Source organism: Falco cherrug, chromosome 20 (assembly GCF_023634085.1).
Source record: "Falco cherrug isolate bFalChe1 chromosome 20, bFalChe1.pri, whole genome shotgun sequence".
In the NCBI taxonomy this organism is placed as follows: domain Eukaryota; kingdom Metazoa; phylum Chordata; class Aves; order Falconiformes; family Falconidae; genus Falco; species Falco cherrug.
In genome coordinates this window covers 1,385,130-1,408,983 of record NC_073716.1, presented here as the reverse complement: position 1 = coordinate 1,408,983, position 23,854 = coordinate 1,385,130, and the positions used below count along the sequence as shown (strand labels likewise).

The 23,854-nt window shown below is 39.6% G+C and overlaps 1 protein-coding gene across 8 annotated transcripts in view; it reads left to right on the top strand.

Moving 5' to 3' along the window:
- Nucleotides 1–23,854, top strand: part of TANC2 (tetratricopeptide repeat, ankyrin repeat and coiled-coil containing 2) — a 247,598-nt gene that overhangs the window by 21,943 nt on the left and 201,801 nt on the right. For all 8 annotated transcript variants that reach the window (XM_055697501.1, XM_055697497.1, XM_055697495.1 and 5 more), the window contains exons 2-3: nucleotides 9,427–9,489; nucleotides 18,664–18,763. In XM_055697501.1, coding sequence (XP_055553476.1) covers nucleotides 18,697–18,763 — 67 coding nt within the window. In that variant the 5' untranslated portion in view covers nucleotides 9,427–9,489; nucleotides 18,664–18,696. The remainder of the gene's footprint in view (nucleotides 1–9,426; nucleotides 9,490–18,663; nucleotides 18,764–23,854) is intronic.

The following is a 23,854-nucleotide window of genomic DNA, read 5'->3' as shown; positions in this document are numbered from 1 at the left end:
AGTGGAGTGTATGTGTGAGGGGTGCGTGCAGGTATCGGGGTATAGTATGCAAGTGTGGAATATATCCCCATGCAGAAACCACTTTATGAAGAGCAGCTTTGGACTAGTAACACTTCTGTTCTGATCCTCCTTCCAGGTGCTTACTGTCATAGTAGCTTTGTAAGTAGTGATGGTGCCACAGCTGAAAGGAGCCCGAGTAAGGGTAAGGCTTAGGTCTCCCTGCTTTCACCAGCAAATCTACCTAATGGCTTTAGAGGGAAAACAAGTCTGAGTAGGTATGTATTATTTCTTGACTGATCTTTTCAGTTCTTTAAGAAATATTTACATGCTCTAGGCTTTGGAAGGAAGGCAAATCAGTTATTTTTGCTGGGTTTTTTTCTGGTTTTCCTTGGTTGTGCACACTCTTCAATGACAAAGGTTTTCATTTAGAGATGGGTAGGGTTTCGGATCTGCCTCAGTGATCGATGACATAAATTGGTCTAGATTATACACGGCAATTGCAATCACTTATGTTCCAAATGTAGGGAAAAACATACATCCTGTCTCTCTTTGTCTCTAGAAGGCATTTAGATTTCTTCCATATGACAGACTATAGACAGATAAAAGATCAGATTGTTTTTGCAGTTACACAACTTTATGAAGAAATCTCACCCTTCGCTGCCAGAGTTTTATTAAAGCTAAATGGGGGAGGTGGTGAATGCTTTGTCTAAAAACCCAAGCCAAACCAATACTTCTGTATTCACCTCTGCTGCATTGTCTTTCAGCTTTGATACACACTTTCTGATACTCTTTTGACTATCCATGAGTCATGGATAGAGCGTTTCCCATCCCAGAATGGAAAAGAACAGTGTCCCCAAGCAGTCCAGAACTAGAGGGGCTCAGAAAAGCACCCGTACTATAGAATCACTGCACTCATCTTTACCTGGCTCTCTGTGAAATAGAATGAATGGGCCAAGCAGAAGAGAAAGTGGAAGGGATATATGATACACTCTGAGCAGAGCCAGAGAAAAAAATTCAGGTCAGTTTTTTCAAATGCTCCTGTACCAATCTTCTGAAGTGACTTAAGTACACCTGAACCAAAGGCAATGGCTCCTGTGAGCGAACATGTTTTATTTTGCAATTGGGGTGAGTCAGGAGGATACTCGATATCCTCAGCTGAGTTTTTAAGTAATGTAATGTAACCATGGTAATGTGACTGTTGAAATTGCTACATCGAAAGTAACTTAAGTCTGGGGTTTGGAAGTGCCCAGCTCGCCCTGGTACTCTCACCATGACCAGTTTCTGCTTGCTACTGCTTATTTCCTCGTGGCTTGAGTTCTTTATGGACCTGTAACTGTTTGCTTTTAGGCTAGCTGGTTTCTTCCAGCTGGGTTTTCAGCTTTCCCATGCATGAAGCGAAGGAACCACAGTTCTTCGTACCAGAACTGTGAGTCTTCATACCTAAGTTTTCAGTGCCTGTTGCAGGGTGAAATCAGAAACCTCTGAGTTGTTAGCGAACAAGAACAGTCTGACGTACAGCTCATATATACAACATTGAATTCTTTTGAAGCGTGCTATATGCTGTAATTTCAAGTGTGCTTGTACAATGGCTTCATTTATAACCGCTTGTAGTTTAAACACATTGTCTTAAGTAGTCAGGCATATTTTAAATATCACCTTTATACTTCATAAAAGATAAAAGGTGTTTAAATATGCCCTTTCCTTCAAGTACATACTCATATATGTGTTCCCTTGTTGGAAGGTTTGAAGAAGTGACTTAAAGCAGGATATCCACTTCTGCAAAGTCACAGTTTTCCTGCATGGAACCTAGTAAGCCAGCTACCAAAAAAATGAAAGCCAGGTCACGCAAACTATCACTTAAACCTTCATTGCTGTATCTCACTCAGAATCTAAGATATGGCCTATTAAGTGAAGAACATGAAAAATGCTATTCTTTTTAATGTAAGCATGATTTCACATGTGAAGAATCCTTTGTCATTTATAAGGTATGTTTTTTTTCCTTTCGGTCTTTCCTCTTTTTTTTTTTTTAACCCAAAGCCCAAGTTTGTGTATGTTAAACCTTAGTATTATTGATTATACCAAATACAAAGGATGTTTGGAAAAGAAATGTGACTGTACAGTATGCTTGTGTAATTGAGTTTTTGTAGGGACACATACTTTTCACTAAGGAAACTGTCAGTAGGATGTTACTTATGTTTCAACTGTAGATAAATCTAGCCTCTGGCAATAGAAAAATGAATTCAAACAAAATATTCAAGTTATTTGTAATACTCGTTTAAAAAAAACCCAAGACCCTAATTGCATCTGTTTTTGTTGCTGATCCCCCACCCCGTTACCTGTGTTTCCCGACTGTCGTGTTTCTGTCACTTGCTTATACAGCACATGAGTTACAGACATTTTGTCAGTGCAGTCGTGTGTGTGCATTATGGTGAAAGCATCGTCGTGTTCCTTCTCTCAGTAGCTTTGCATACTGAATTACGGGGCTCTAATTAGGTCAGCTGGCACTGGTACCGACCGAGTCTGCTGGGTGTGACGCAGGGAAGCAGGTCTCGGTGTCACAGGCAGGCACTGGACACGTGCAAACACACACCTGTGTAGTGCCTTCCCTCTGACTTCTTGCAAGTCTTTTCCTAGATTCTCTTTCCATCAACTTTTTTTGGTCATGACTACCTGTATTTTTTTGTCGTCTTCATTTGCACTTTTACTGCTTACCTTTTTTTTCCAGTCTGTCTTATATTCTGTGACATTGTTACCCTGTCTCATCTTTTATAGAGATTCCATTCTCCCCCCTGACCAGTTCCACTTTTCCAGTGTCTTCCCCCATCTGCACTCGCTTCTCTCTCTTGGTAGTTGTTTTCATCTTCTACCCCATTTCCACATGGTTGAATTTACAAAAGGGAAAGCGGGCTGGGAAGAAGAGTTGTGTTTCCAAGTACTTGAGTTCTGGTTGCATGCTTCTGAAGGAGCGCAGAAAAGGTTTTGACTTCATTTCTTTGAAATCTGTTTGTTCTGTAGGAGCTGGTTAAGGAGGTTTGGAGTGGTTAGTTTATATCCTCAATATCCAGGAGTCTTCTGAGACGAGGACAGTTCAGGTGCCGCCTGCGGTCAGGAGCAGCAGAAGTTCCTCTGCTGGAGGAGGTGCTGTGCGTGTGGCCTCTCATACTCCAGAGAGAAGTCAAACGTGACAAACTTGTAAAAATTGAGCGCAGTTCTGGCAGGAATTAAAATAAACCAAAAGGGGAGCAGGGAGAAGGGGGAATCTGTAGAAGTCTATTCTGGCAGCTGTCTCCAAAAGGCGCTGGCTGGTCCTTGCTGCTTCTCAGGCTGCTTCTCCTTCCCGTAGCGTGGTGTGGGGCACAGGAATGTAAGTGTGATCCTTGGGGTAAAGCTCTTGGCATTTTAGTCATTCAGGCCTTAAATCTTTTAGGTTGCATATGTTTGAGCAGTGTTCTTCAGTTCTTACTGAAATCCCCGGCCAGACTTTCAGCAGCACTGGAAAGGTTGGGATGTTGAAAATGACTGCTGTGTTAGCTTTTCGGTGCCATGGTATCTGTGGGCCATTAAGTCTCCTTTCGTAGTTATTTGCTGACATCTATTAAAATGTCAGATAATTACAATAAGTCTCCTAACCTTGAATTAGTCTGGAAGGCAAATAATACTTTCCTTGGTGCATACTTAACACAACCCGTCATTTTATGGTCACATTGGCATGTGCATTATGAGTGCAGGACCCAGAACAACTAGTTAATAAATAATGGCCAATCTGTAGATAGAGCAGAGAGGGTGAACATACAGGTTGTATTTAATGTTTTTAAACATGTTATGGTAATTAGCGTCTGAAGGCATGAGAACGGTGAAGGCTTTGTAGCACTAGTCACTGTAACAACAAAACAATGACAGCTCCTGCCCCCCAAATCACTGTGCTAGTAGATAAGTTTGTAAATTTTGGTAAACATTATTAAGGTGTTGAAAAATGGGATACTCCATTAATAGCTTGGAACTGTTTGTTTGTTAAGCAGGGAATAAATGGAAGCTCCTTATAATTTTCATATAAAACCAGGAGTCTGAGTTGTTATGATAGCAGAATGTCAATGTCATCTGTATTTAACACACAGGGTGGTTTGGTTTTTTGTTCTGTTTTGAGTTGTTTTTTTTTTTTTTTTTAAGGCATATGGGATGAGCAGAGAAATCTCAGTTTAAAGCATGAACAATTTTCTGATTTTACTTTTCCATAATTCCATTGATGTCTGGATGCTTTCCCGTAGTTATTTAGAGTGATGATCATGAAGAAACTGTTGCCAACTTAGAATATGGTAGAGTGGATTCTTGCTCAATGCTGTTGAAAATCAGCCAAGACGTATCTAATTATGGACTGAAGTGTTCTGTTGTATGGTTTTATTTGTGGAATTCTTGATTTATCAATGGTATACGTTCCTATGTAATGAACTCTGTAAGTACAGTAATTATGTATGGTAACATATGATTCAAATCTTACTTTTAATTAGAGAATAAGAAGTTGAGAAGACGAACTCTCTATCAGGATGGAAGCATGAGACTTGGTTTTCTGGATTAGTCCCTAATAAAATTAGGTCAGCCATATTTGATTACTATAATTTAAAGAATATTGCTATTTTCTTGATCTTGATTTGTTACACGACAGGCATCGTTAGAACACACGTCTTGCTCAAAAATTAATTTAGGTGAGTTAGAACTGGAATCAAGACTATTTTTTTTCCAGTATGTATTTTGTTTCCAACATGTATGTATGTTCAAGGAATTTAAACTGTGGTTTTATTTGACTTTAGAATACCATCCAAACTAACTCAATTTATCAGATGAATACCAGCTGGTGCAACTGACAGCCAAAACTAGAAAAATAACCTCATTTAAAGATGGAAATCCCTATTCATGAGACCATTTCAGAGCTTTTTCTTTCCAGCAGGACTGGTTGAGCAGCATGTTCTGATCATTGGTGTAGTGTATAGTTTTCAAAGACAGATGGTCATTGTGTTTAATGTCTGCGTATTAATGTTCTGTTGATAAAAGTATGCGTAAGTTGTTAATTTCTCTGGGAAAATATAATGAAACTGTTGAGATCGGGGCACGTGTGACCTATACTACGTTTGGTTTAGAGGCTTCAACTTCAATTAGCTTTGCAAAGTTGCTGTGAATTTTTACCTGCTCCAATGCAACATCTGCTTGCTTAAGATTATGGAGAAAAAAGATTGCTTTTGTTTGCTCTAGGATGAATAGAAAACTAGTCTTGTATTTCATCCCCTTTTTTGGAAACTTGTTTAATACTGATGTTAAATATTTTCAAATACAGAATGGGTGGTATTCATCTCAAGATATCCCCACAGACTTCTCTAAGTTGTTACTGTGGAATCAAACATCCTGGTATTATTTCGTACTGTATCTGTTTATAGCTGTAGTCAAGTTGCTATGGAAGGCAGGTTTTCTGTTTTGTTTCTTAAATCTTAAAGCTTTAAGTCTTCTTTCTGTCAGGCATTTTAGTTTGACAGGGAAATGCTGCAGCTGGAACATGTGTTGCTGTACCTGAAAGTATTTGTTCCTTTTGTAGGTACTTGTCTTCTGGGTTAGGACAATGGGAGGGTACTCAATTCTGTCACCTAAAAGGGTTAACAACATTGTGATTTTTTTCGTAGGCTGTTCTTCTTACCTGTTTCAGTAATTCTTGTGTTAACTAGGAACCCTTCTTTTAGGCTGTCATTCAGCTGGGTTTTCATTTATTCCTTTTTTTTTGGTGCACACCTGCACTAGGGTATACCTATTTAGAAACAGTTTAACTTGTGACCATATACTTACGTCTTTAACAGAATATAAGAAAAACTCTTTTTAAGAAATAATTTGAAGCTAGGTGTGAAGCACGTTAAAGGTATGGTGAATGTGTGTGTTTTTGCTGGTTTACACTTGGTGGTTTTTTAACACGTTCTTCTGCAGAAGAATTCAATGCAGTTATTACCTACACAGGTCTAACATAGAAATTATTTGAGACTGCACATCTGCAGACTGACTGCCTTGTGTCTGAATTACTGAACCACCTCATCTGCAGAGTATGCTAAACCTTAATTCTTGTATTTCTTAACTTCTTGTTTACTTGGCTTTGTGACATTATTACTAACTTGCAGTTTTTAATAGCATTTCTTTGTTTTCTTATTTTGGAAATTACGTGAAGTCCTTTCATTCCCTGTTGTTTGAGCAGTTTTGTCCACCATGTCTTCATTCAGAAATTGTCTGAACCATTGAAAAAGCCCCAAATGCAGAGAATTCTCAAAAGCTGTTTTAAGTGGATGATTTCTGTTTCACTGGATGAAGTTGAATAAAGTGTTGGAAAGTGTTGGATGTACTGGAACAGTACACATAGTATAGGAAATGTATAGTTGAATTGATGTGGCTCTGTGCTGGTGATTGCTTAAAAGAAAAGAACAGCTGGATATGGTGTCAGCCAATGTGATGGGTGGGCGACCTGTTTTGTATCATGGAAGGATCTTGTGAGTTTCTCAGTATTTCTAGTTTCCGTTTGTTTTGTTCCTGACAAAAATGACCTGATTTTGTTGACAAAAAGCATTCCTTAATTTTTTTTTTTTTTTTTTTTTTTTTTGCATTGTGGAACTTAGGAATATTCCTATTTCTAGGTCATGTTTTAAATTTGCAAGCCTGGATGGCAACTGGGAGTCGTTACCTGGCTACTTCTAGTTGGCCTTTATGGGCAAAACCCCAAATCAACAGTAATTGGCTTCTTCATTGATGGCCGAAGGCAGAATGAGTATGAAGGCTGAACCACTTCTTGCAGTTGGTAGGGCAGTTGTTCTCTGTGCCTGTGTCACCGATACCCTACCTTGAGCTTGTGGGGAGGAAAGAAATAAAGCAAAGAGTAGCCAGTTTTTTGTCTGGGTTTTGGGGATGAGTAAGAGTTAAGATGTAGGACTATTACCTTCTCTCTGCCAAGTCCAAGAGAACTAGTTTGGGAAAACTTTACTGATATAATAAAAAAACCCAAAAAACCAACCCAAAAGCATAAAATTTTTTCCCCTTATGTTATGACTTGTAGCCATGCCACAGGACAGAGGATTTAAAACCCCCAGACTCTTGGAATATCTGGAGAAATCCTGACTGCATGTTGCTTCTTATGGAAACGCACATAGTTGTGATTTATGTGTTTAATCAAGAGGGAATAACTCAAAAATTGATTCCCTCCCTGCCCCCAAAACTGTTTGTATATTACTCTCTAAATAATATTTGTTGTGATACAACATGTCAGAACTTATAACTTTCATACAGTTAAACAGCAGAATTTACAAATATAATTAGAGGGTTAAAGGCATTTAAAGAATAAAAGCACTTTAATGACATTCAGTTTTTATTGACAACCCACTAATATCTGCTGCATTCACATAAAGATTTCTAATGTAATAATATGAGCAGATGAAAGCTCTGCTATTTAAAAAGCTCAATGTGGAGCATATTCATCAACTGCGCTCTCTGAATACAGATGGAAAGTTATTGAGCAAATTATGGGTCGTCAGCACTCGTTTACAGCTTACACTACATAAGCTGGATTCTGCTCTTTGTTTCACAGGGTATCATATTAAGAGAGATGTATTAGGAAGATAGATGGCAGCAAACGGAAAGATTTCTAAGGAGTTATTTTTAGTTATTCCAAAACTCCATGCACGTCTTCAGATTTCCAAAAATTGTAACATTGCTGCAGAAGAAAGATATTTTCACTCACTCACTGGAGGTGTTCATAAGTACCTAGCGTGTAACCAGTTAAAAGAATTGTGGAGAATGCCAAATAAATATTGTAAGATCCATTCTTACTCTGTTCCTTTAGGATCTAAGGAATATGTTGGGTTTTTTTTTTTTTTTTGTGAAGTAATGCCTAATAAAAATCTTCCTTGAGCTGAACGTGTTTGGGTTTGGCCTCCGTACGGGCTCAGTTAAAGTAAGGTCCCTAACAGTGGGGTTTTGCTACATGAGGTTGGCCGGTCGTTCAGAAACTTGTAACTTTGTTTTTCTCACAACAGAATTTGCACAGAACGCAAATGCTCAGGCGGTCGGGTGGTTTTTGAGAGTGCAAGCGGCAGTTTGCAGAACGCAGCAAGGGAGTTTGAAGAAGGGACATCATCTCGCAGAGCGCTGTCATGCTGCCGGTGGTGCAGGGTCCAGGTTCCAGCGGTGCTGGAGCGTCAGGAGGCTCTGGCAGGGCTCGGGTAGCCTGGGGGGGCTGACAGACCCTTCCTCCTTGCTGTAGCAACAGTCACTGCAGCGCCGAGGGATTAGGGCTGCGTTTGCACCTTCTCCTTGCTTGGCTGATGGAAACGGCCACAATCCTGGTGAGCGCTGTGTGCTGGGCACTAGCTTTTTGGTTGTTTTTCCACAAAAGTGAAAAGTTGAAAGCAGGGAAGTAATTGGCAACCCTGAGAAATAAGATAGGATTGCTTCATGAATTTATGGAATGTCCTAGAGTTTTTTATATATAAAATTATTCATATAAGACCAGCTGAGAAGTCTCTGTTAAGGTTCCGGAGAGCAGTGTGAATGACAAGTTAAGCTGTCAATTACTTGTCAGTATCCTCTTGCAGTAGAATGAAAAAGCCCTGCTGAAGTTGTTGAACATTATTCTACTTTGCTTTAAACTTGCAAATACAAGGTGGTCTCAATTTACTTTGATTTTTTTTGTTTGTTTTTTGCTTTGTTTGTTTGATGGCAAATGAGATGTGTCTGTATTTCCTTCTACTTGCTGTTTCTCAAGTGAGATTTCTAAAAGAATAGATTGGGAAAACCTGTAACAGTATTGTCAGCACAAATAAACATACATGCTGGTACTAAAATAGGTGCTCTGGTCTTTTTCAGTAAAGTAGCAAGATACATTTCTTGTGGCTTTTTGTTGATGAACTTTTTATAAGTATGTGATGACAGAGCAAAGGGCGAAGCATCGAACTCGGTTGATTCAGTGCTGAATCCCTTATGGGATTTGTGTTTATGTAAGGATTGAGTTTAAAAAAAAACAACACACTGAGGGAAGTAGCAGGGGAGCTTGCTAGGTTGGAGGAAAATATTTGGAAGTAACGTAGCACTTTTAAAATAGTGTACTGCATCATGTGTATCAAAGGCAAGTGTTACCTGCTTTTCTTCTCCCATTTGAAAAGTGATGAGAGGAAAGAGTCAAGTGACCAAAATTAGTATTGATTAACAGAGATTTAAAAGCATGGGCTTTTAAATTTTTAATGGTGATGAGAAGGAGCAAGGGCTGTCTGATAGCTTATACAGTGAAAAAGTTGTAGGTTTATTCCAGGGACGAGGTTATATTATAGTTCTGTGCGTGCAGCTGGACAGCATGGGACACAGTAGTGTGTTGAGAAAATGCTACTAAATTATGTTGGGTTTTTTTATGTCTTTCAGGACTTTCGGTGAATGGAGGAAGACAGTTTTTACTAGAGATTTAACCTGTCTACAGATATCAAGGTAGGAGAATTTTTTCTCCCAGGGTCCCACATTTTCTGTGCACTAGTTATTTAAGTGTTTAAATAGAATTGAAGTTGACCTCTGTTAGTTCTTTGTTCATCTGTGATCACCTAGAATTGGAATGTGGGGCATGGGCACTATATTCCTATATCAGTTTTACCAATTTTTAACCTGCTTGTTTCTGTATTTAGAGGAAAATGTGTAATAGCTTCCACGTATTAGTGTTTGAGCATTCTCTGTCTTTTCCTGCTGGAGGTGATCAACAGCAAAATTGATGTAATAAAAATATCTCTTTATGTAGGGTTCTGCGTTACTTATTTTGTTCTAACTGCTAATTAAGATCTTTATATTTTTTGTAAACAATGTATAATAGTGACAGAGCATTATATATAAATATACTTTGGTTGTTGTTGTAAAAACAAGTTGTTTTTAGTAAAATCCAAAATCATCTGTGTTCTGAGAAAATTTCCAGTGCTTGCCAATGATTGAACTTCAGCTCCATATTGAATGTTCTTCATCAAGAATGATACTTGAGCAGGTTTGCAGAACAGGCTTACAGCAGCTCCTTATTTAGGTCTGCGTTTGAGTATGTATTTTTTGGTCGTTTAAAAATTAAGAAAATAATTCAAGTTTCCTTTAATCCCTGGAAGTAATCAAGTGCCGTAATATTTCCTGCCACTTTATACATTGCCTAGCTTTTTGTTTCCATTTTCTGTCAGACCACTGTATCTTCAAAATTAACTTAAGATTGATAGGAGCCTGAAATAGCACATGCAGTATGTAGCTGGTGTTTTCTTTTTGACTGACAGATTTTTGGCTGCTCCGTGTCATGGCTAAAAGTTGAATTGCAAGCAGTTCATGATGGAGAAACTTGCTGCGCTTCAATCTTCTGGTGGTTTGTGGTGGAATCAGGATTGTTGGTCCTGGCAGAATGGGGCTTGTTGATTCCAGCTGTAGAAAGTGCCCTAAAACTTCTTCCAGTGCAGACAGTTTAACTAGACTCGATTTCTGCAGAACAGTGCCGTGTTTATTTCAAGCTTGAATACCTACCTAGCTCAGGTGGTTGTTGATGGAGGCAGCTACTAATAATATTTTAAACCAAAGCAGTAATTTTTAACTGTTGTGGGAAACACAGAAAACACTAAAAGCACTGGAGACGAGTTGATGAAAGTAAGGTGATTTTATTCCTGACTTTTCTTTGGTTACCATTTTTCTCAGAGGCAGTATAATTGACATTGTATGTGGAGAAGGTAAGTGTCCCTTATGAATTCAGTCTGTATCATTAATCTAGAATTAGAAACCAGGTTATGCAAAATGACAAAGCCCTGTTCAAAATTAAATTTCCTTAAATTCAAGGTCACCACATTTTCATGTTCAGGAGAGAACTGGTTCTGACTTTTGACTTTCTTCTAGTGAGTGATTCCATTGTTTCAGAAGTGTTTCTGATCTCATTTTAACTACTTATTTAGTTTTTCTGCTGTTAAGTCCCAACACTTAAATAAAAAGTATCGTTGGAGAAGTTTTCTTTCCAGAGGAATAAATTCAAACCCTGACCGACAAGTTAAGGTTGCAAAGTGTATTACTTGGTAGTCTGTGATTGGCAAGCTTATCTCACCGGAATTATTGTTGTTTGAGTATGGTAAAGTTATCTAGATTCAGAGTGAATCATAAGCTGTCTATCAGTGGCATCTGTTGTAGCAGTCATGCTTTTATTCTTCATCCTTCTTACTAGAAGTACGACTATATTCTAGGCAAAATGAAAAAACAAATGTCTCCTGCTAACAGAGAACAGGGAACTCAAGCCTACGCAGAGTCCATCTGTGCTGAGTGATGGAGAACTGCACCTTTCTGGTGGTTTCGTCCGCTGTTGCCTTACAGCTCCAGAAGCAAATAGCTGCTTCACCCTGGCACTGTTGCTGAGCTCGTTAAGCCCTCTGGAAGTGCTGTTTTCCAAGCACAGCACCAAAATGAGCCGTTACTCAGCATAACATGTATGGCTTTTCATAATGATACAGTACTTGTCTCATTCTTCAGGCTCTAACTATATAAAAGTTACCTCTGAACCTGAACACCACAGACTGTAAGTGAACATAATCGCCACAGACTCGTCAAGAAGTGTGTTTGGCCACATTCACCTTAGAGCTGCTGTTGGGAGCTCTGCATATGTGGGAATGTTGCTGTGTTGCGTGCTCAGGATCACTTTTTAACTGTGGCATTAAAGGCTGCTTTGTTTTGGTAACATAAAAGCAGGGGCTGAGCCTGACTTTCTGCTCCCTTGTGGAACGTGGTCAGGCTGACCAGCTGCAGCCTTGTCCGGTGGATGCTGTTAGTTATTTTCACGTATTCTGATGTAGGTATTTTTAAGTATCTCCATCGAGGATAGTTGGAGAAGCAAAGCCAGCAGTGGCATATCTCGCTGCTCCCAGGAGGAAAGGAGAGGGAACATGAATGGGAGGGGGGCTCTTGAGCTGTGGAGGTTCATGGCAGGGTCTGTAGGAAAGGTGGGCAAGAGGTCTCTAAGTGATGAGCAGGGCCAGAGGGGATGGACAGATTGACCTTCATATCAAGCCCTCCCATCGTAATGATTAGTGTTCAGGCTTTTGTGAGGGAACATAAAACGATTAAGATTTGTTCATACTCGGTTGTTCTAAAGCCTATTAGTTTAGAGAACTTTGGCTAATAAACTCTTAATTGCTTAAAAACCTGTAATTGGCAGGGTTTAGTCCTTTTAATTCCTTTTTCCAAATAATCCTAGAAGTTCTTGGCATTTTTGCTTTTTTCGTTCCTAAAGTTCCTGGAAATACTTTTATCTCTAAAGTCTGCTCCTGTGTTTTCAACTGTGCATGGACGAAGCTTATAAATACACATTTCCTCTGACTTCAGAGTTGTTGTGATCAGTTACAGTCCTGTTGTGAGTCAGAGCTGACAGGTGAGGCAGAGAGTTTAATGTATTTCATCATCGTAAAGTTTGTGGAGCTGCTGACGTACACTGAGATGACCAGTTACAAGGGGTGGCAGCCTAGCGAACGCTGAAGCGCCGCTTAAATGTGCTCTTCTGGGCTGCTAGTCCTCGTCATTAGGTTGTCTCAAAACATTTCTTGAATTTCAGGGCAATTCAAAATACAAGTGTAGGTTAAACTTTGAATAATTTATTTGAGGAGCTTGGGAAGGTTCAGTCTAGCAGCTGTTACAGGTGAATGTGGAACAGATTTCTCTGTACAATATACGTTACGTGTAGAGTAAATGCTTGAAAGCCTAACTCTGTGTTGTGTGTTGTCCTTTCATTTTTCAATTTCTTTCATCTTGTGATAATTAGCTCTGTAAATCTGTCACTTTTTAAAGAAAAGTCCTTGTTACCTATTCCTTTCCGAGGTTTGAATGCTCCTTGAAAACAGTTCATTAATTTGTGAAGGGTTAGAATTTTTGTTCACAAAATGTTGATTTAGTCTTTACATGTTGTTAAATCCTGAAGACTAATATTCAGAAAGGTACCTTTTTTGGCATCTTAATATATGCTTCTTATTATACACACTTCTTAATTTCTTATGTAGTGAGTTCCGCTTCCCTTGTGAAGAGGGGTAATCTGGTGCTACCAGGAACTTTTAAAATGTAATATTTTATGACTAACAGGCTTTTCTGTTATTTTGCATAACTGAGTATATTTTCTGTCAGAGCACTTTCTTCTTTTTCAGAAAAAAATGTAAGGAATTACCCTTTCTAAAAATCTTCTTTCAATCATTCTTGTTGGGAATTAAGATGTACTAAAGAACTGTGATGCCTCAGGATCTTCTGAGATAGACAGCAGCAGAAGAGTAAAGGAATAAGGCAGGGACTAACCATTTTCCTGCTGCTTAATACAGAATATTGTCGTGGTATTTGTCAGTAGTAAAAGTACAGGAATTAAGGCTTATGTAATGAGTTTGTTTGTAAAACTCTAGTTGTCGCGATCTTATGTGTATATTCCATTGACCTGGTGCTGCCAAGCCCTAATTCCAATTTACAAAGTTTTGTTTCATTTCTAATGATAAAAACCTTGATAAAAATGAAGCGGGAATACCTGCCTGCCTTCTGCACTGAATGGTTGGAAGTGGTTTGTCACAGTGGGCTTTCTAAGTTCAGATTTGGGTGGGATGGTACCACCAGGCAATATTGGAATGCTTCTGTCTGCAGCTTGGCAAAGCGTTGCGTGGAGGCAGGGTGCTGTCAGAGTTACAATTCTTCTGCTCTTCTGAATTTTGGAAGTGGTTTGTCACCGATAGATGTACTGATTTCTTACGAAAAATGTGTTTGTATAGAAGCGTGCAAATACTTCTTATTTCCATCTATCTGTTGATAAAATGTTTTGTGAATTTTTGACTTGATAGTGTTTGTAAACGTCTGCTGAATATTATGAAACTTCTGGGAGTAAATTGTGTCTTAATTTGCTACAGTAGGAGCTGCTGCCTCAACTGGACAGTGAGCTAGTGGGATTTCATGGTCTGGCACAGAGGTGTTCTGGTTTACAGGCTTTTACTTCACTTACTTTTCAACCACAAATCAATATACGAAGAGGCAGCTGATGCTGAGCCACTCCAATTTAGAAGTATAGGCATGTTTCTTTTAAAGTTGTCCTTTCCACACATTCGGTCACAGCTCTGTAGTGGCTGTGCTCTGACTGTACTCACTGGTCTGGCACTTTGAACTGCTAAAATCTGTGAACATCCCATGTCTGACAGACAATAGCTTTCCCTAGAAGTCTCTAAAAAGGAGCAAAAATTACTTTTGTGGGCTGTAATAATGTGTAGCCACCCAAAAAGTGAAGTAGTTTTTGCAGCCTGTCTACAAACTCTGTCTTAATGTTAAGAAAACAAAGAAATAGGCCGTAGTCATCCAGGAGGATTTAATGAGATATTGCAGACTTGCTGAAGCTTAGCATTTGGTGTAAAGTTGCAGCTTGCAGTGTTCAGTCTCTCTACTCCCTTGTCTTTGTGGGTTTTTTAATTCTCATTGTATTTGTACAACTGCTTTCTCATGCTCCAGAAACTGTTTCTGTTTGTGTACGTCATTGAAATCTAGCTTTGCTAGAAGATAAAGCAACATGTGGCAGAGTCAGTCTATACATAAAACAGAAGATTCTTGAGCTTTATTTTTTTTTTTTTTAAAAGCTACTTTTGTGAGCGCCATTGATGCTATAAAACAGAGTTCATAGAGATAGTACCTTTTAATTTACCTGCTGATACTGTTTGGAGACTTTTGCTTGCATAATATCTTCAGATTAGATTTGGTAAAGTTGCAAATGACAAACTAAATGACAAAGTGTAGTAGCTCTTCGTTGCCTAGTTTAACGGTAGAGGTATCCCTGGGCGATGGGAGTGTACGGGATCCCCATCAGTATCCCGTGTCTTTAGCTTCTGCTAACGCAGCCGCTCGCAACACTGGAGAAGAGACTTAAACTGGACTGTAAGACGCTGAGGACTTTGTTGGGGGCTCAAAGAAATGCCTGATCCAGCTCCTCCTAATACTGTAATACCATTTGCTATTTAATCCTGCTAATTCCACGAACTAATATGGCCAACAGAATTTTTAATTTAGAGTGCTTATTCTTAAATATTATTTCAGGTTTGGTATTGGCTAAACAGAGGAAACACTGTGACCCTGTTTGTTCAAAGGCACAAAACGATGTGGTTGTGCCTGCAGAAAAAAAAACCAGTTGGTTTTGGTGACCTGCTGATTCTGCTACTCTGTAGTGTGAAAACCTTAACTAAACAAGATATAGATTTAGTGAGTACTTACACCTGGAGTACTACAACATTGTCTGTAAGACACAGTGAGAAACCACATCATGAGTTGATGCTAAACTAGGTCTATTGCTCAAAAGTCTCTTTCCACTCCCAGCTGCGCAGGTGGGCGCAGTCCTCTGAGGCTTCTAGGTGAGCTCGGAGAATATGGAGTTAGTCCTCAAGACGCCCCGTGGCTGGTGACTCAGGGTTCTTTCCTCTACTCCGTGGTTCTTTGAAACAAATTCATGGGGACCCCATATATGCCTTATGCAGAGACGTAAATCAGTCCCAGAGCAGCGCAGCGATTTCTGGCGCGGTTTGCTGTGCAGCGAGAGGTAAACATCATTAGCAAACTGTCGTCCTCACCTTTGGCACTGTTCAGCCTCAGTCCAGTTGGCTCCTTCAGCATAATTAGGTTTAATTAGGTTATACCTCAGCACTGATAAGACAGCTCCACTCAGGTCTCTTCTCGGTGCAAGCTGATGTGGATATAGTCCCTAAACTTCCTTCTTAATTCCTAGGAACTTGGAAGTTTTGTGCTGTCCACTGCTACCATGAGGGTTTGATTCGTGAGCGTTCGGTTGTCCTTCCAGACTCAGATGTGCTTTAGGATGGATACCTGGAGAGCTGCTTTTTAAAAACCAATAAACAAGAAAAGACAAAGGGAACACCCTATACTTGTCTTCAGATGATTTTAGCAGGGTTTTTCTCCTCTAATCTCAGCAAATGCTGTAAGATTGTTACTTATTTATCCTTTTTTTTTTTACCTAAATCTGAAATAGCAAGCCGAGCACTTTACAATCCCCTTTTGCCCTTCCACCTGCATCGGCTAAGTAGTACACTTAATGCCACAGGTAGGAGACGAAAAATAGGATGTTATACTTGGCTGGTGACGGTCGAAGCCTGGTGTTACTGTCACCAGCAGCAGAGGTGGTTCTGATGCACTTCAGCCTGAACAGAGAAGCGAAGGGGTGAGGCTGCAGGCTGCAGATAGCGTCACTGCTTAATTCACTAGGGTCGCACATCGTGAGTATGACTTCTGTGGGAACGCTTTCCAGCTCCGACTGGCACGCGGCACTGGTCCCCGTGCTAGGACAGCGGGGCAGGAGGGCCAGGTTTGGGTGGAGGAGCTCAGCGCAGGCTGCATCGTCTGCCAACGGGAGGGATCCGTTCGTCGTCGGTGAGCCTGCCCCGGGAGCGTGCGCCGCGCTCCCAGGAGTGCCTGGGTTTGCTTGCTCAAACACGGTGGTGTATTCCTGGGAGCACAATAGGTAGTACGAACCGTTACTAACCCTGATAGCTGGTGAAACTTTTTCCCCCCTTATTTTTACGTATTACTATCACAGAGCACAAAGAATCTACCTCTTCTTGTTCTGCCTATGTTGGAAGAACGTTGCTAGGAGATCGTTACATTTCTCTGTTAATAAGCTTTCAGGTCAAAATTAACTTCATTGTGGCTATATGGCTTAATATAAAACCACTTGAGTCCGCTTTTTCTAAAAATAAATTGATCAATCAAATGTACACATGATGTTACCAGCATAATGCTCAATATTGTAGAGGAGGAGTAGATGAGTCACACTGAGGCTCAGGCAGTTCTCCACATAGTAGCAGGGAGGGGTTTACTACCTTCTTGTCTTGCTCAAAGCCCAGATAAATACATTTGGATTAGGGGCATGTTGGAGGGATTATAATGTTATCATGTTCCAAAACAAATAACACTTGGACTTCTGTTGCCTCCTCTTTACATTTAATGTCTACTTCATCCTTTCTTCTTCTGGTGTTGCAAAGGGTGTTGTGTATGAAGTTTATTAATAACAGATTGTAAGAGAGGAAGGATATGTAAACCCAGAAGTTTTCTTTCTGTGCTGCGAGCTGGAACATAACAGCCATCTAAAGAAACTAAACAGAATTCAAATGTCAGACAATTGTGTTTGCGCCCGAATGGAAATTCTTTTGTAGTCGTGTAAGAGTGGGATGCTTTGAAGAGGGGCCTGAGCTTGGTTTGGGATGCTGGGAATAAGCCTCCATACTGGCTCAGCAAGGCGGCAGCTGATACTCCAGCAGTTCGTAGATGCAAAGGAAACACCAGGACTGTATTTTGTTTAATATTCATGCGTGCATACGTACATGCAGACAACATAGCCCAACAGCTGTCTGTGGAATCTAATAAGTGTATGGGAACTTCCAAAAGTCAGGAGAGGCTCATGTCAGCCGGGCGGGCTTGTGGGGTGTTGGCGTGTGCTCTGAACTGCTGCTGTGGAATGTTAGTATGGCTCGGGAAGTCATATTAAAAGGACTTTCGGTGGCTTTAAATATACATAGAAAGTTCTTTGAACTGGGTGTTATTGTTGCTAGAACTTGTTAAAACACTTGAAAGCATTAGATAAATGTGAAGAAACTCAAGATGGCGTTTACTGAGCATCCTCCAAGAAGAATCTAACATCGTTGCAGGAAAAATGTTTCATGATTATTTCTGCAAGATGAACGTCTTACCTTGTAACTGGAATATTGTGTGTACAATGGAAGGAAAGCTGTGGTTTATTATATATCCTGATCAAAGACTCTTTACTATTCTTTTGGTCTAGTTAGGAGCTGCTTTTCTTGTTGCTGTTTTGATGGTTTACCTACTTTAATAAGAGGATGTTCCACCAGAATAAGCTGTCAGTGTGTCTGGTGAACCCAGAAGCTCATTCTTTTATCCTCAACACAGCACAGAGACAACTGTTTTTTGTTTTGTTTTGTTTTTTTCCAGAGACACATAGAGCAAGGAAAACATATGGGTGATGTTTCTGTTTGATTTTTTTGCATCAGTTAACTCTGGGTTCGAGTGGCTTTCCTCCTCATGACGATTTATTCAACTTACAGAAGAATTTGACAAATTTGACAGTCAACTAGCCCAGGAGCTAAAGACAACAGCTTTGTAGTCTGGGGGTTGTTGTCACCAAGATTGACTTTTTCTGAGCAACGTGAAGGGGTAGCAACTGTTTCTGATAGCTTTGGCTTTAATAGTAATGGAAAACGGAAGCAGTTTGCTAAATGCTGTGTCTTTCCCAGTTTAGTGTGATAATAATTTGTCAGATCGTATGACAAAATAGGTGGGTAACTAGCAGTGCTGGAATTAGCCTGGATGAATAAAGCAAACAAAATGGTAGGCTTTTTATATATATATATATATATATGTGTGTGTGTGTGTTATAATATATATATACGTGTTATATATATATATATTTATATACACGTTAATTTCTGTTGTTAGGAAACGTATTGGCAAAATAATTTTCCATCTTTCTAAACTTTTATCCTGTTTTTAGCACTTTTTAACCACTTCTCTCTCATGTTTTCCTGTTGACCAAATCATACCGTTGATTTTTTTTTTTTTTTCTTACATCTGTTGTTCTTTTGCTTTTCACAGTTTTTGGGATACGCAAAGTGGAACAGGATCGCCATGTTTCGAAACAGTCTCAAGATGCTTCTTACAGGAGGGAAGTCAAACCGCAAAAACAGGTCCAGTGGTAAGTAAATGTCAACTCCTCATGCATGTGTTTTATTTACAGCCTTTGAAAGTATGCCTTTTATGTGTGTTTTGGTCTTTACTGGGTCTTTCTTCTCTTTAATGAATAGATGTACTCAGTTGATGATCTTGCAGACTCAAAACATAATCACAGGTCATTTTAATATTGTGCTATGATTTAATATTTAAATATATATGTATATTTGTTTTAAAATGTATGTAAACAATGATCTGTTTTTATTGGGGAGATAAGATGTAGGGACAAACAAATAATAGTTGTACTTAATCCTGTAATAAATTAACACCAAGGTTCATGTTTCAGTTACAGAAATGAAGAAAATAATTTTTTTTTTCCTCCAAACTGACTGATAACTTGTGGCAGTGAAGTCTTCATTACAGACAGTACAAGTGATAGCAATAGCGATTCTTGTTTTAAATTTTAAACAGGAGGGAGAGAGAGGAATGGGAAGAGATGGAATTAAGGAGGAATTGCCCACATTTAGACACCATTTCTTTTAGTCTCCTTTTTCCACCATCCCAGGAGAGGAGTTTACAGTTAGTCCTGATTCACATGGAATGAACACTGTCTGATCCATGAAGGGGGTTAGGAGAAATTGTAATTGTGAAGCAAAACATTACAAAAATATTGATATGCTTTAAAAACATTTTTATTTAACTTTTGTATTTATTTCCAAAAATGGAGTGTTGGCAGTGTAAGAGCTTTTAATTAGATCTTTCATTTTTCTTTTTAAGGCCATCTGGCAGCACATTTTGAATATTTCTGGATACAGTGTTTATTTGTGCTCGTGTGTCTGTGTAAATAGTGCATCTGTATATTCCATGGGAAACCACAAGTGAAGATGCAGAGATATAATGGTGATAAATGCAATGGAAAACACCAACTGCTTTTTCCTGATTGAAATGAGTTAATGCATATTTCTCACTGTGCCGGATTCCCACCCCCCCCCCCCCCCCCCGTCTTTTTTAATATCTTACTACCCCAACTTTTATTTGGGGAAGGGGAGTTGTGTTTTTCAGCAGTAAGCTTCGCCGTGTCCTGGAGCTGCCTGGTAGCAGTGCTGACTTTGTTTTGGTCCTTAGATATTGGTAATTGTTAACTCTGGTTTCTGGTTAGAGTCCCGGTTTTTGTTGGTTGATCCTGAAGATACTTGTCTTGAAAAGTTTAAGCACTGCATCATGGTGTTGCCTTCCTTGCATTAGTTATTGTACTTGGTGTGTGTCTCCTGCAGTGGGGAAAACGTCTGTTTTGCAGAGATGCCCTTAGTCATTTGAGCCCAAGGTTGTGGTTGTCACTGACTGCTTTTCTGGAGTTCTCCCCTTGCGAGCTCCTTAGCCTTTTGTTGCAGGAGCAGTTAATCTCAGGGAGGTACCTGCATGAAAAGACAGGTTTGGGAAGACACACGAGCAATTGGCTCTTGTGTCTTGTGATTTTTGTATCTCTGTGAAGCATCTCGTTTACAATTTGAAGCCCAGGAAGAGTACAGGTCCTCTGCGGATACAACCTTTGGAAAACTGTACGCAGACAAATGATCTTAAATTGTCATTTCTCTACAAAGCCATATCTTTGTCACATGTTCTGTTATCAGTCCCTAGTATTCCTTTCGGCTTATCTCCCGGAACACTATTAAGGATCTTGTATATGCAGAGCATTGCAAGTCGTGTTTCTTATTTTGTGAATGAAAAATGTCGGTTCTGAAATAACAAGGTTTGATGTGGCTGTACTTATGTCTTTGAGCAAAACAGAAAAAGAGATGGGTCTTCTTGAAAATAATATGACAGTATTTAATAGATGAGGATTTCTGTAATGCCTAATGACTGTACTGTATGTTTAATTTATTGCAATTCTGCCTTTGAAATAAGTTGCTTTATTGAGAAGTTCTGTTTGGTGTTCTTCAGGGGAGGAGAGGGAAAGAAAAAAGGAGACGGTAAGGTTTGTTAAATTAACACTGTGTGAATGGAAAACATCCCTCAACTGAAAATAATTTTTCAGATAAGTGTTAGTGTATCAGACTCTAACATGACATTAGATTAATTCATTGCTGCGTAGATTTTTTTTTTAAATATATTTAATTCTGTATTTCTTTGCAACATGGTAAAGAACAAAAAAAATAATAAATCTTCCATGTACATTTCTGTGTAGCATACAATACTAAACCTGAAATTTGCTTTTATTTATTTGCTTTGCAATTCTGGTGAACCACAAGTTGAATGCTTTAAAAGCTGATAGAAAAGGAGAGTACTGTCTAATAAAATACGGAAGGAATTTGTCACCCTATCACTGAAGGTGACAGAGCAGTCCTGTGCTGGGCTGAACAACCTGACTTGATCATCTTGTTTGCTTTTCTTACCCCAAACCTCGGTGCTCCCTTTCTCTTCATCCTCCCTGATCTCCTGGTGTACAAAGGAAGAGATCTTAAGGGATCGTCCCACCCCCTTGAATAAACCCTGGGTCCAAGCGTTTCATTCCCTAGAAGGTTTTCACGTGGTGTGTGCATACCTTTAGGTCACCTCCGTCACTTTTGCCTTTGCTGTTAGGATTTTGTGGGGGCATAGGTGGGGCGCTGGTGGGTCTGGATTTTTTCAGGCAAGTGCTTTAAAAAGATGAGGTATTTATTGAATTTTTAACGTTGTATTTATCATTAACATGATGTAGATTACTAATCAGAAGTTGGAAATGAAGCTTCTGCGATGGTTTTGGTGCTGTGATTTGCCTGTGGCCTCAGAAGCTGTCCCACCGTGGGGGACACAGTGTCATCTGTGGGGGGACACAGTGTCATCTGGAGGGTAGAGCCAGGGGGAGGGAGCGTGAGCTGCCCCCACAGCAGAGGCGGATGTTTCCAGAACAACCTGTGTTCACAGGGGGACAAACACAGAACTACACCCATCTCTGGGAACTGGGAACAAACTCGGAATCGTAAGTGTTGTGAAAATAATCTATTAGAGGTGTCAGGTCTGCTGTTGATTCACCTTCCGTGGAATGATTTTAAATGACGTGGGGAGGTGACAGCCCGCTCGGTGTCTCTGCTGTGCCTGGGTGTGGATGAAATTGCAGTCTGTGTGTCTTAATTTCCTACACTCGGGTCATTTTGTGTTCCAGTGTGGGACTAAACCTTTAAAGCAGGGTTAAAGCTGGTGTGTTTTTTTCCTTGGGGTATCCAGGTGGGCACACTGGCCTTTGAACTTATAGTTCTTTGCAGTTTCCTTCGTTTGCAGTAACATAGTTAGCAAACAGGGTCAGTGAAGTCAAGCTAACAAGCCCCTACGTGTTGCGATGTGGTTGTGATAGTTCTTCGTGATTAAAAGAACACTGGTAGTGGTAACAGTAAAATGCTGCCTTATTATTCCTCCTTCAGAAACTGCTGAGCAACCTCTCTGAAAAACTGTGGTTAAAATTTATTTTGACTCAGCTGGGGTGGGTGCTTTTTTCCTTTGGTACTCTTTATGGGATTGTGGTTCAGGAACACACAAAATATTTATAAAAGAAGAATACCAAGTATGTGTGCATGAATGTATGGTTACATGCAGTAATGCCAATTAAAATAAATGAATTTTTACACCGGCATCAGATTGTGTAATCTCCTGTGGTTAATTTTGTGTGTGTGTGTATTTTCAAAACTACTGATAGGATTTTGTAGCGGCATACTGTATGCAGTGCGACTGTGTGCATGTGTATTTGTGCACATATTTAATGTCTTGTCTTAACAAGAATTCTCGTGTGATTCAAGGGCACTCAAGATATTTTACAGTAATGCCTTGAGGACACGTTATGACTGCAGTAGTACTTTGATTAGGCTGTATTTTCTTCTGTCATAAATGAATATTCCACAAAGCTACCAGACACCAGTGTCTGTGAAGCTGAAATGTGATCTGAATATGGTTAAATATTACCTTTATTTTTCTTGTCTATATTAATTTAGAGATACACAGACATGGAAGTTTTCTGACTCAAGTTTGTATCCAGGGCCAAATTTGCTTAGGATATGTTTGTTGGAAAGTGTAAGAGGACTGTGCTTGGCTCCATCCTTTCCCCCCCCCCCCCCTTTTTTTTTCTTTTCTTCTGGCTGAAGATCCAGCATTGAGTATTGTGACCAGAAGCCCTGGGCAAGCAGTGGCATTCAGACCTGTGGGTAGGCACTGCTGCCTGCTGCTGATTGTCAGGAGGTTCTTTCTGGGGCTTCTCTGCGCCTAATTCCGCCCTTCTGAGGGCAGTTCTCTTGTGGTCTCTGCGTCCAGAGACTATAAGGGATTCTGTTGTTCCTGTTTTATCAAGGACCTGTCTCATATTTATCTGCAGTTTGCTTGCTTATATTAAACATCCATTGATCTGGCTATGTATTTAATTAGTCTACATCAAATCAATCCGCTATTATTTTCGTTCCAGTATCATGTTTGTGAAAAAGCCTATGTAATGGATCCAATCTTTCCACCTATTACAATTATCCTTGTTTCTCTTCCTAGCAGATGGACTATTTCCTTCTTACATTATCACATTAAATTAATACTACTGTAAGAGTTCAGATTCCCTTTAGAACCTAGTAAAAGTTAGCTGCAAAACTGCAGATTTTATTTGATTGTATATTTCTCTTCACTTCTTGGGGTGTAAGGCGAGGAAGTTGTGCCTTTTATTTCTGGTGGAGGCTGAGGTAAATTCTTAATTCACTCCTGTCTTTTTTTTTTTTTTTTTTTTTTTTACTGTTAAATTTATCTGAGACATGTAATTCTTTGTAGATTAGCCCAAAGGATGTGCTTTTTTTCTTCTGAGTTAGTTGGGAATTGTATCTTACCTGTTCTTAACTGATATAATGCACACAATTTTTATCTCGAGCTTGCTGGCTAGGAGTGTGCCTGCCATTCATAATATTTTTGGTGTAGGGTTTTTAAAATTTGTTCTTCTTCCCTGGTTCACAGGAGAGCCAATTACTTCTAACTTCCAATGTATTTATAGAGCCTTTTGGAACCTGCCACTTTATATTTTAATTCCAGGATTAAAAGAGCCCCTGTCGAATGCTCTTCTCTTTTGATTCTTGCCTTTCTAAGATAAAAGGCATCTCTGTGAAGGTCTCATCACTGC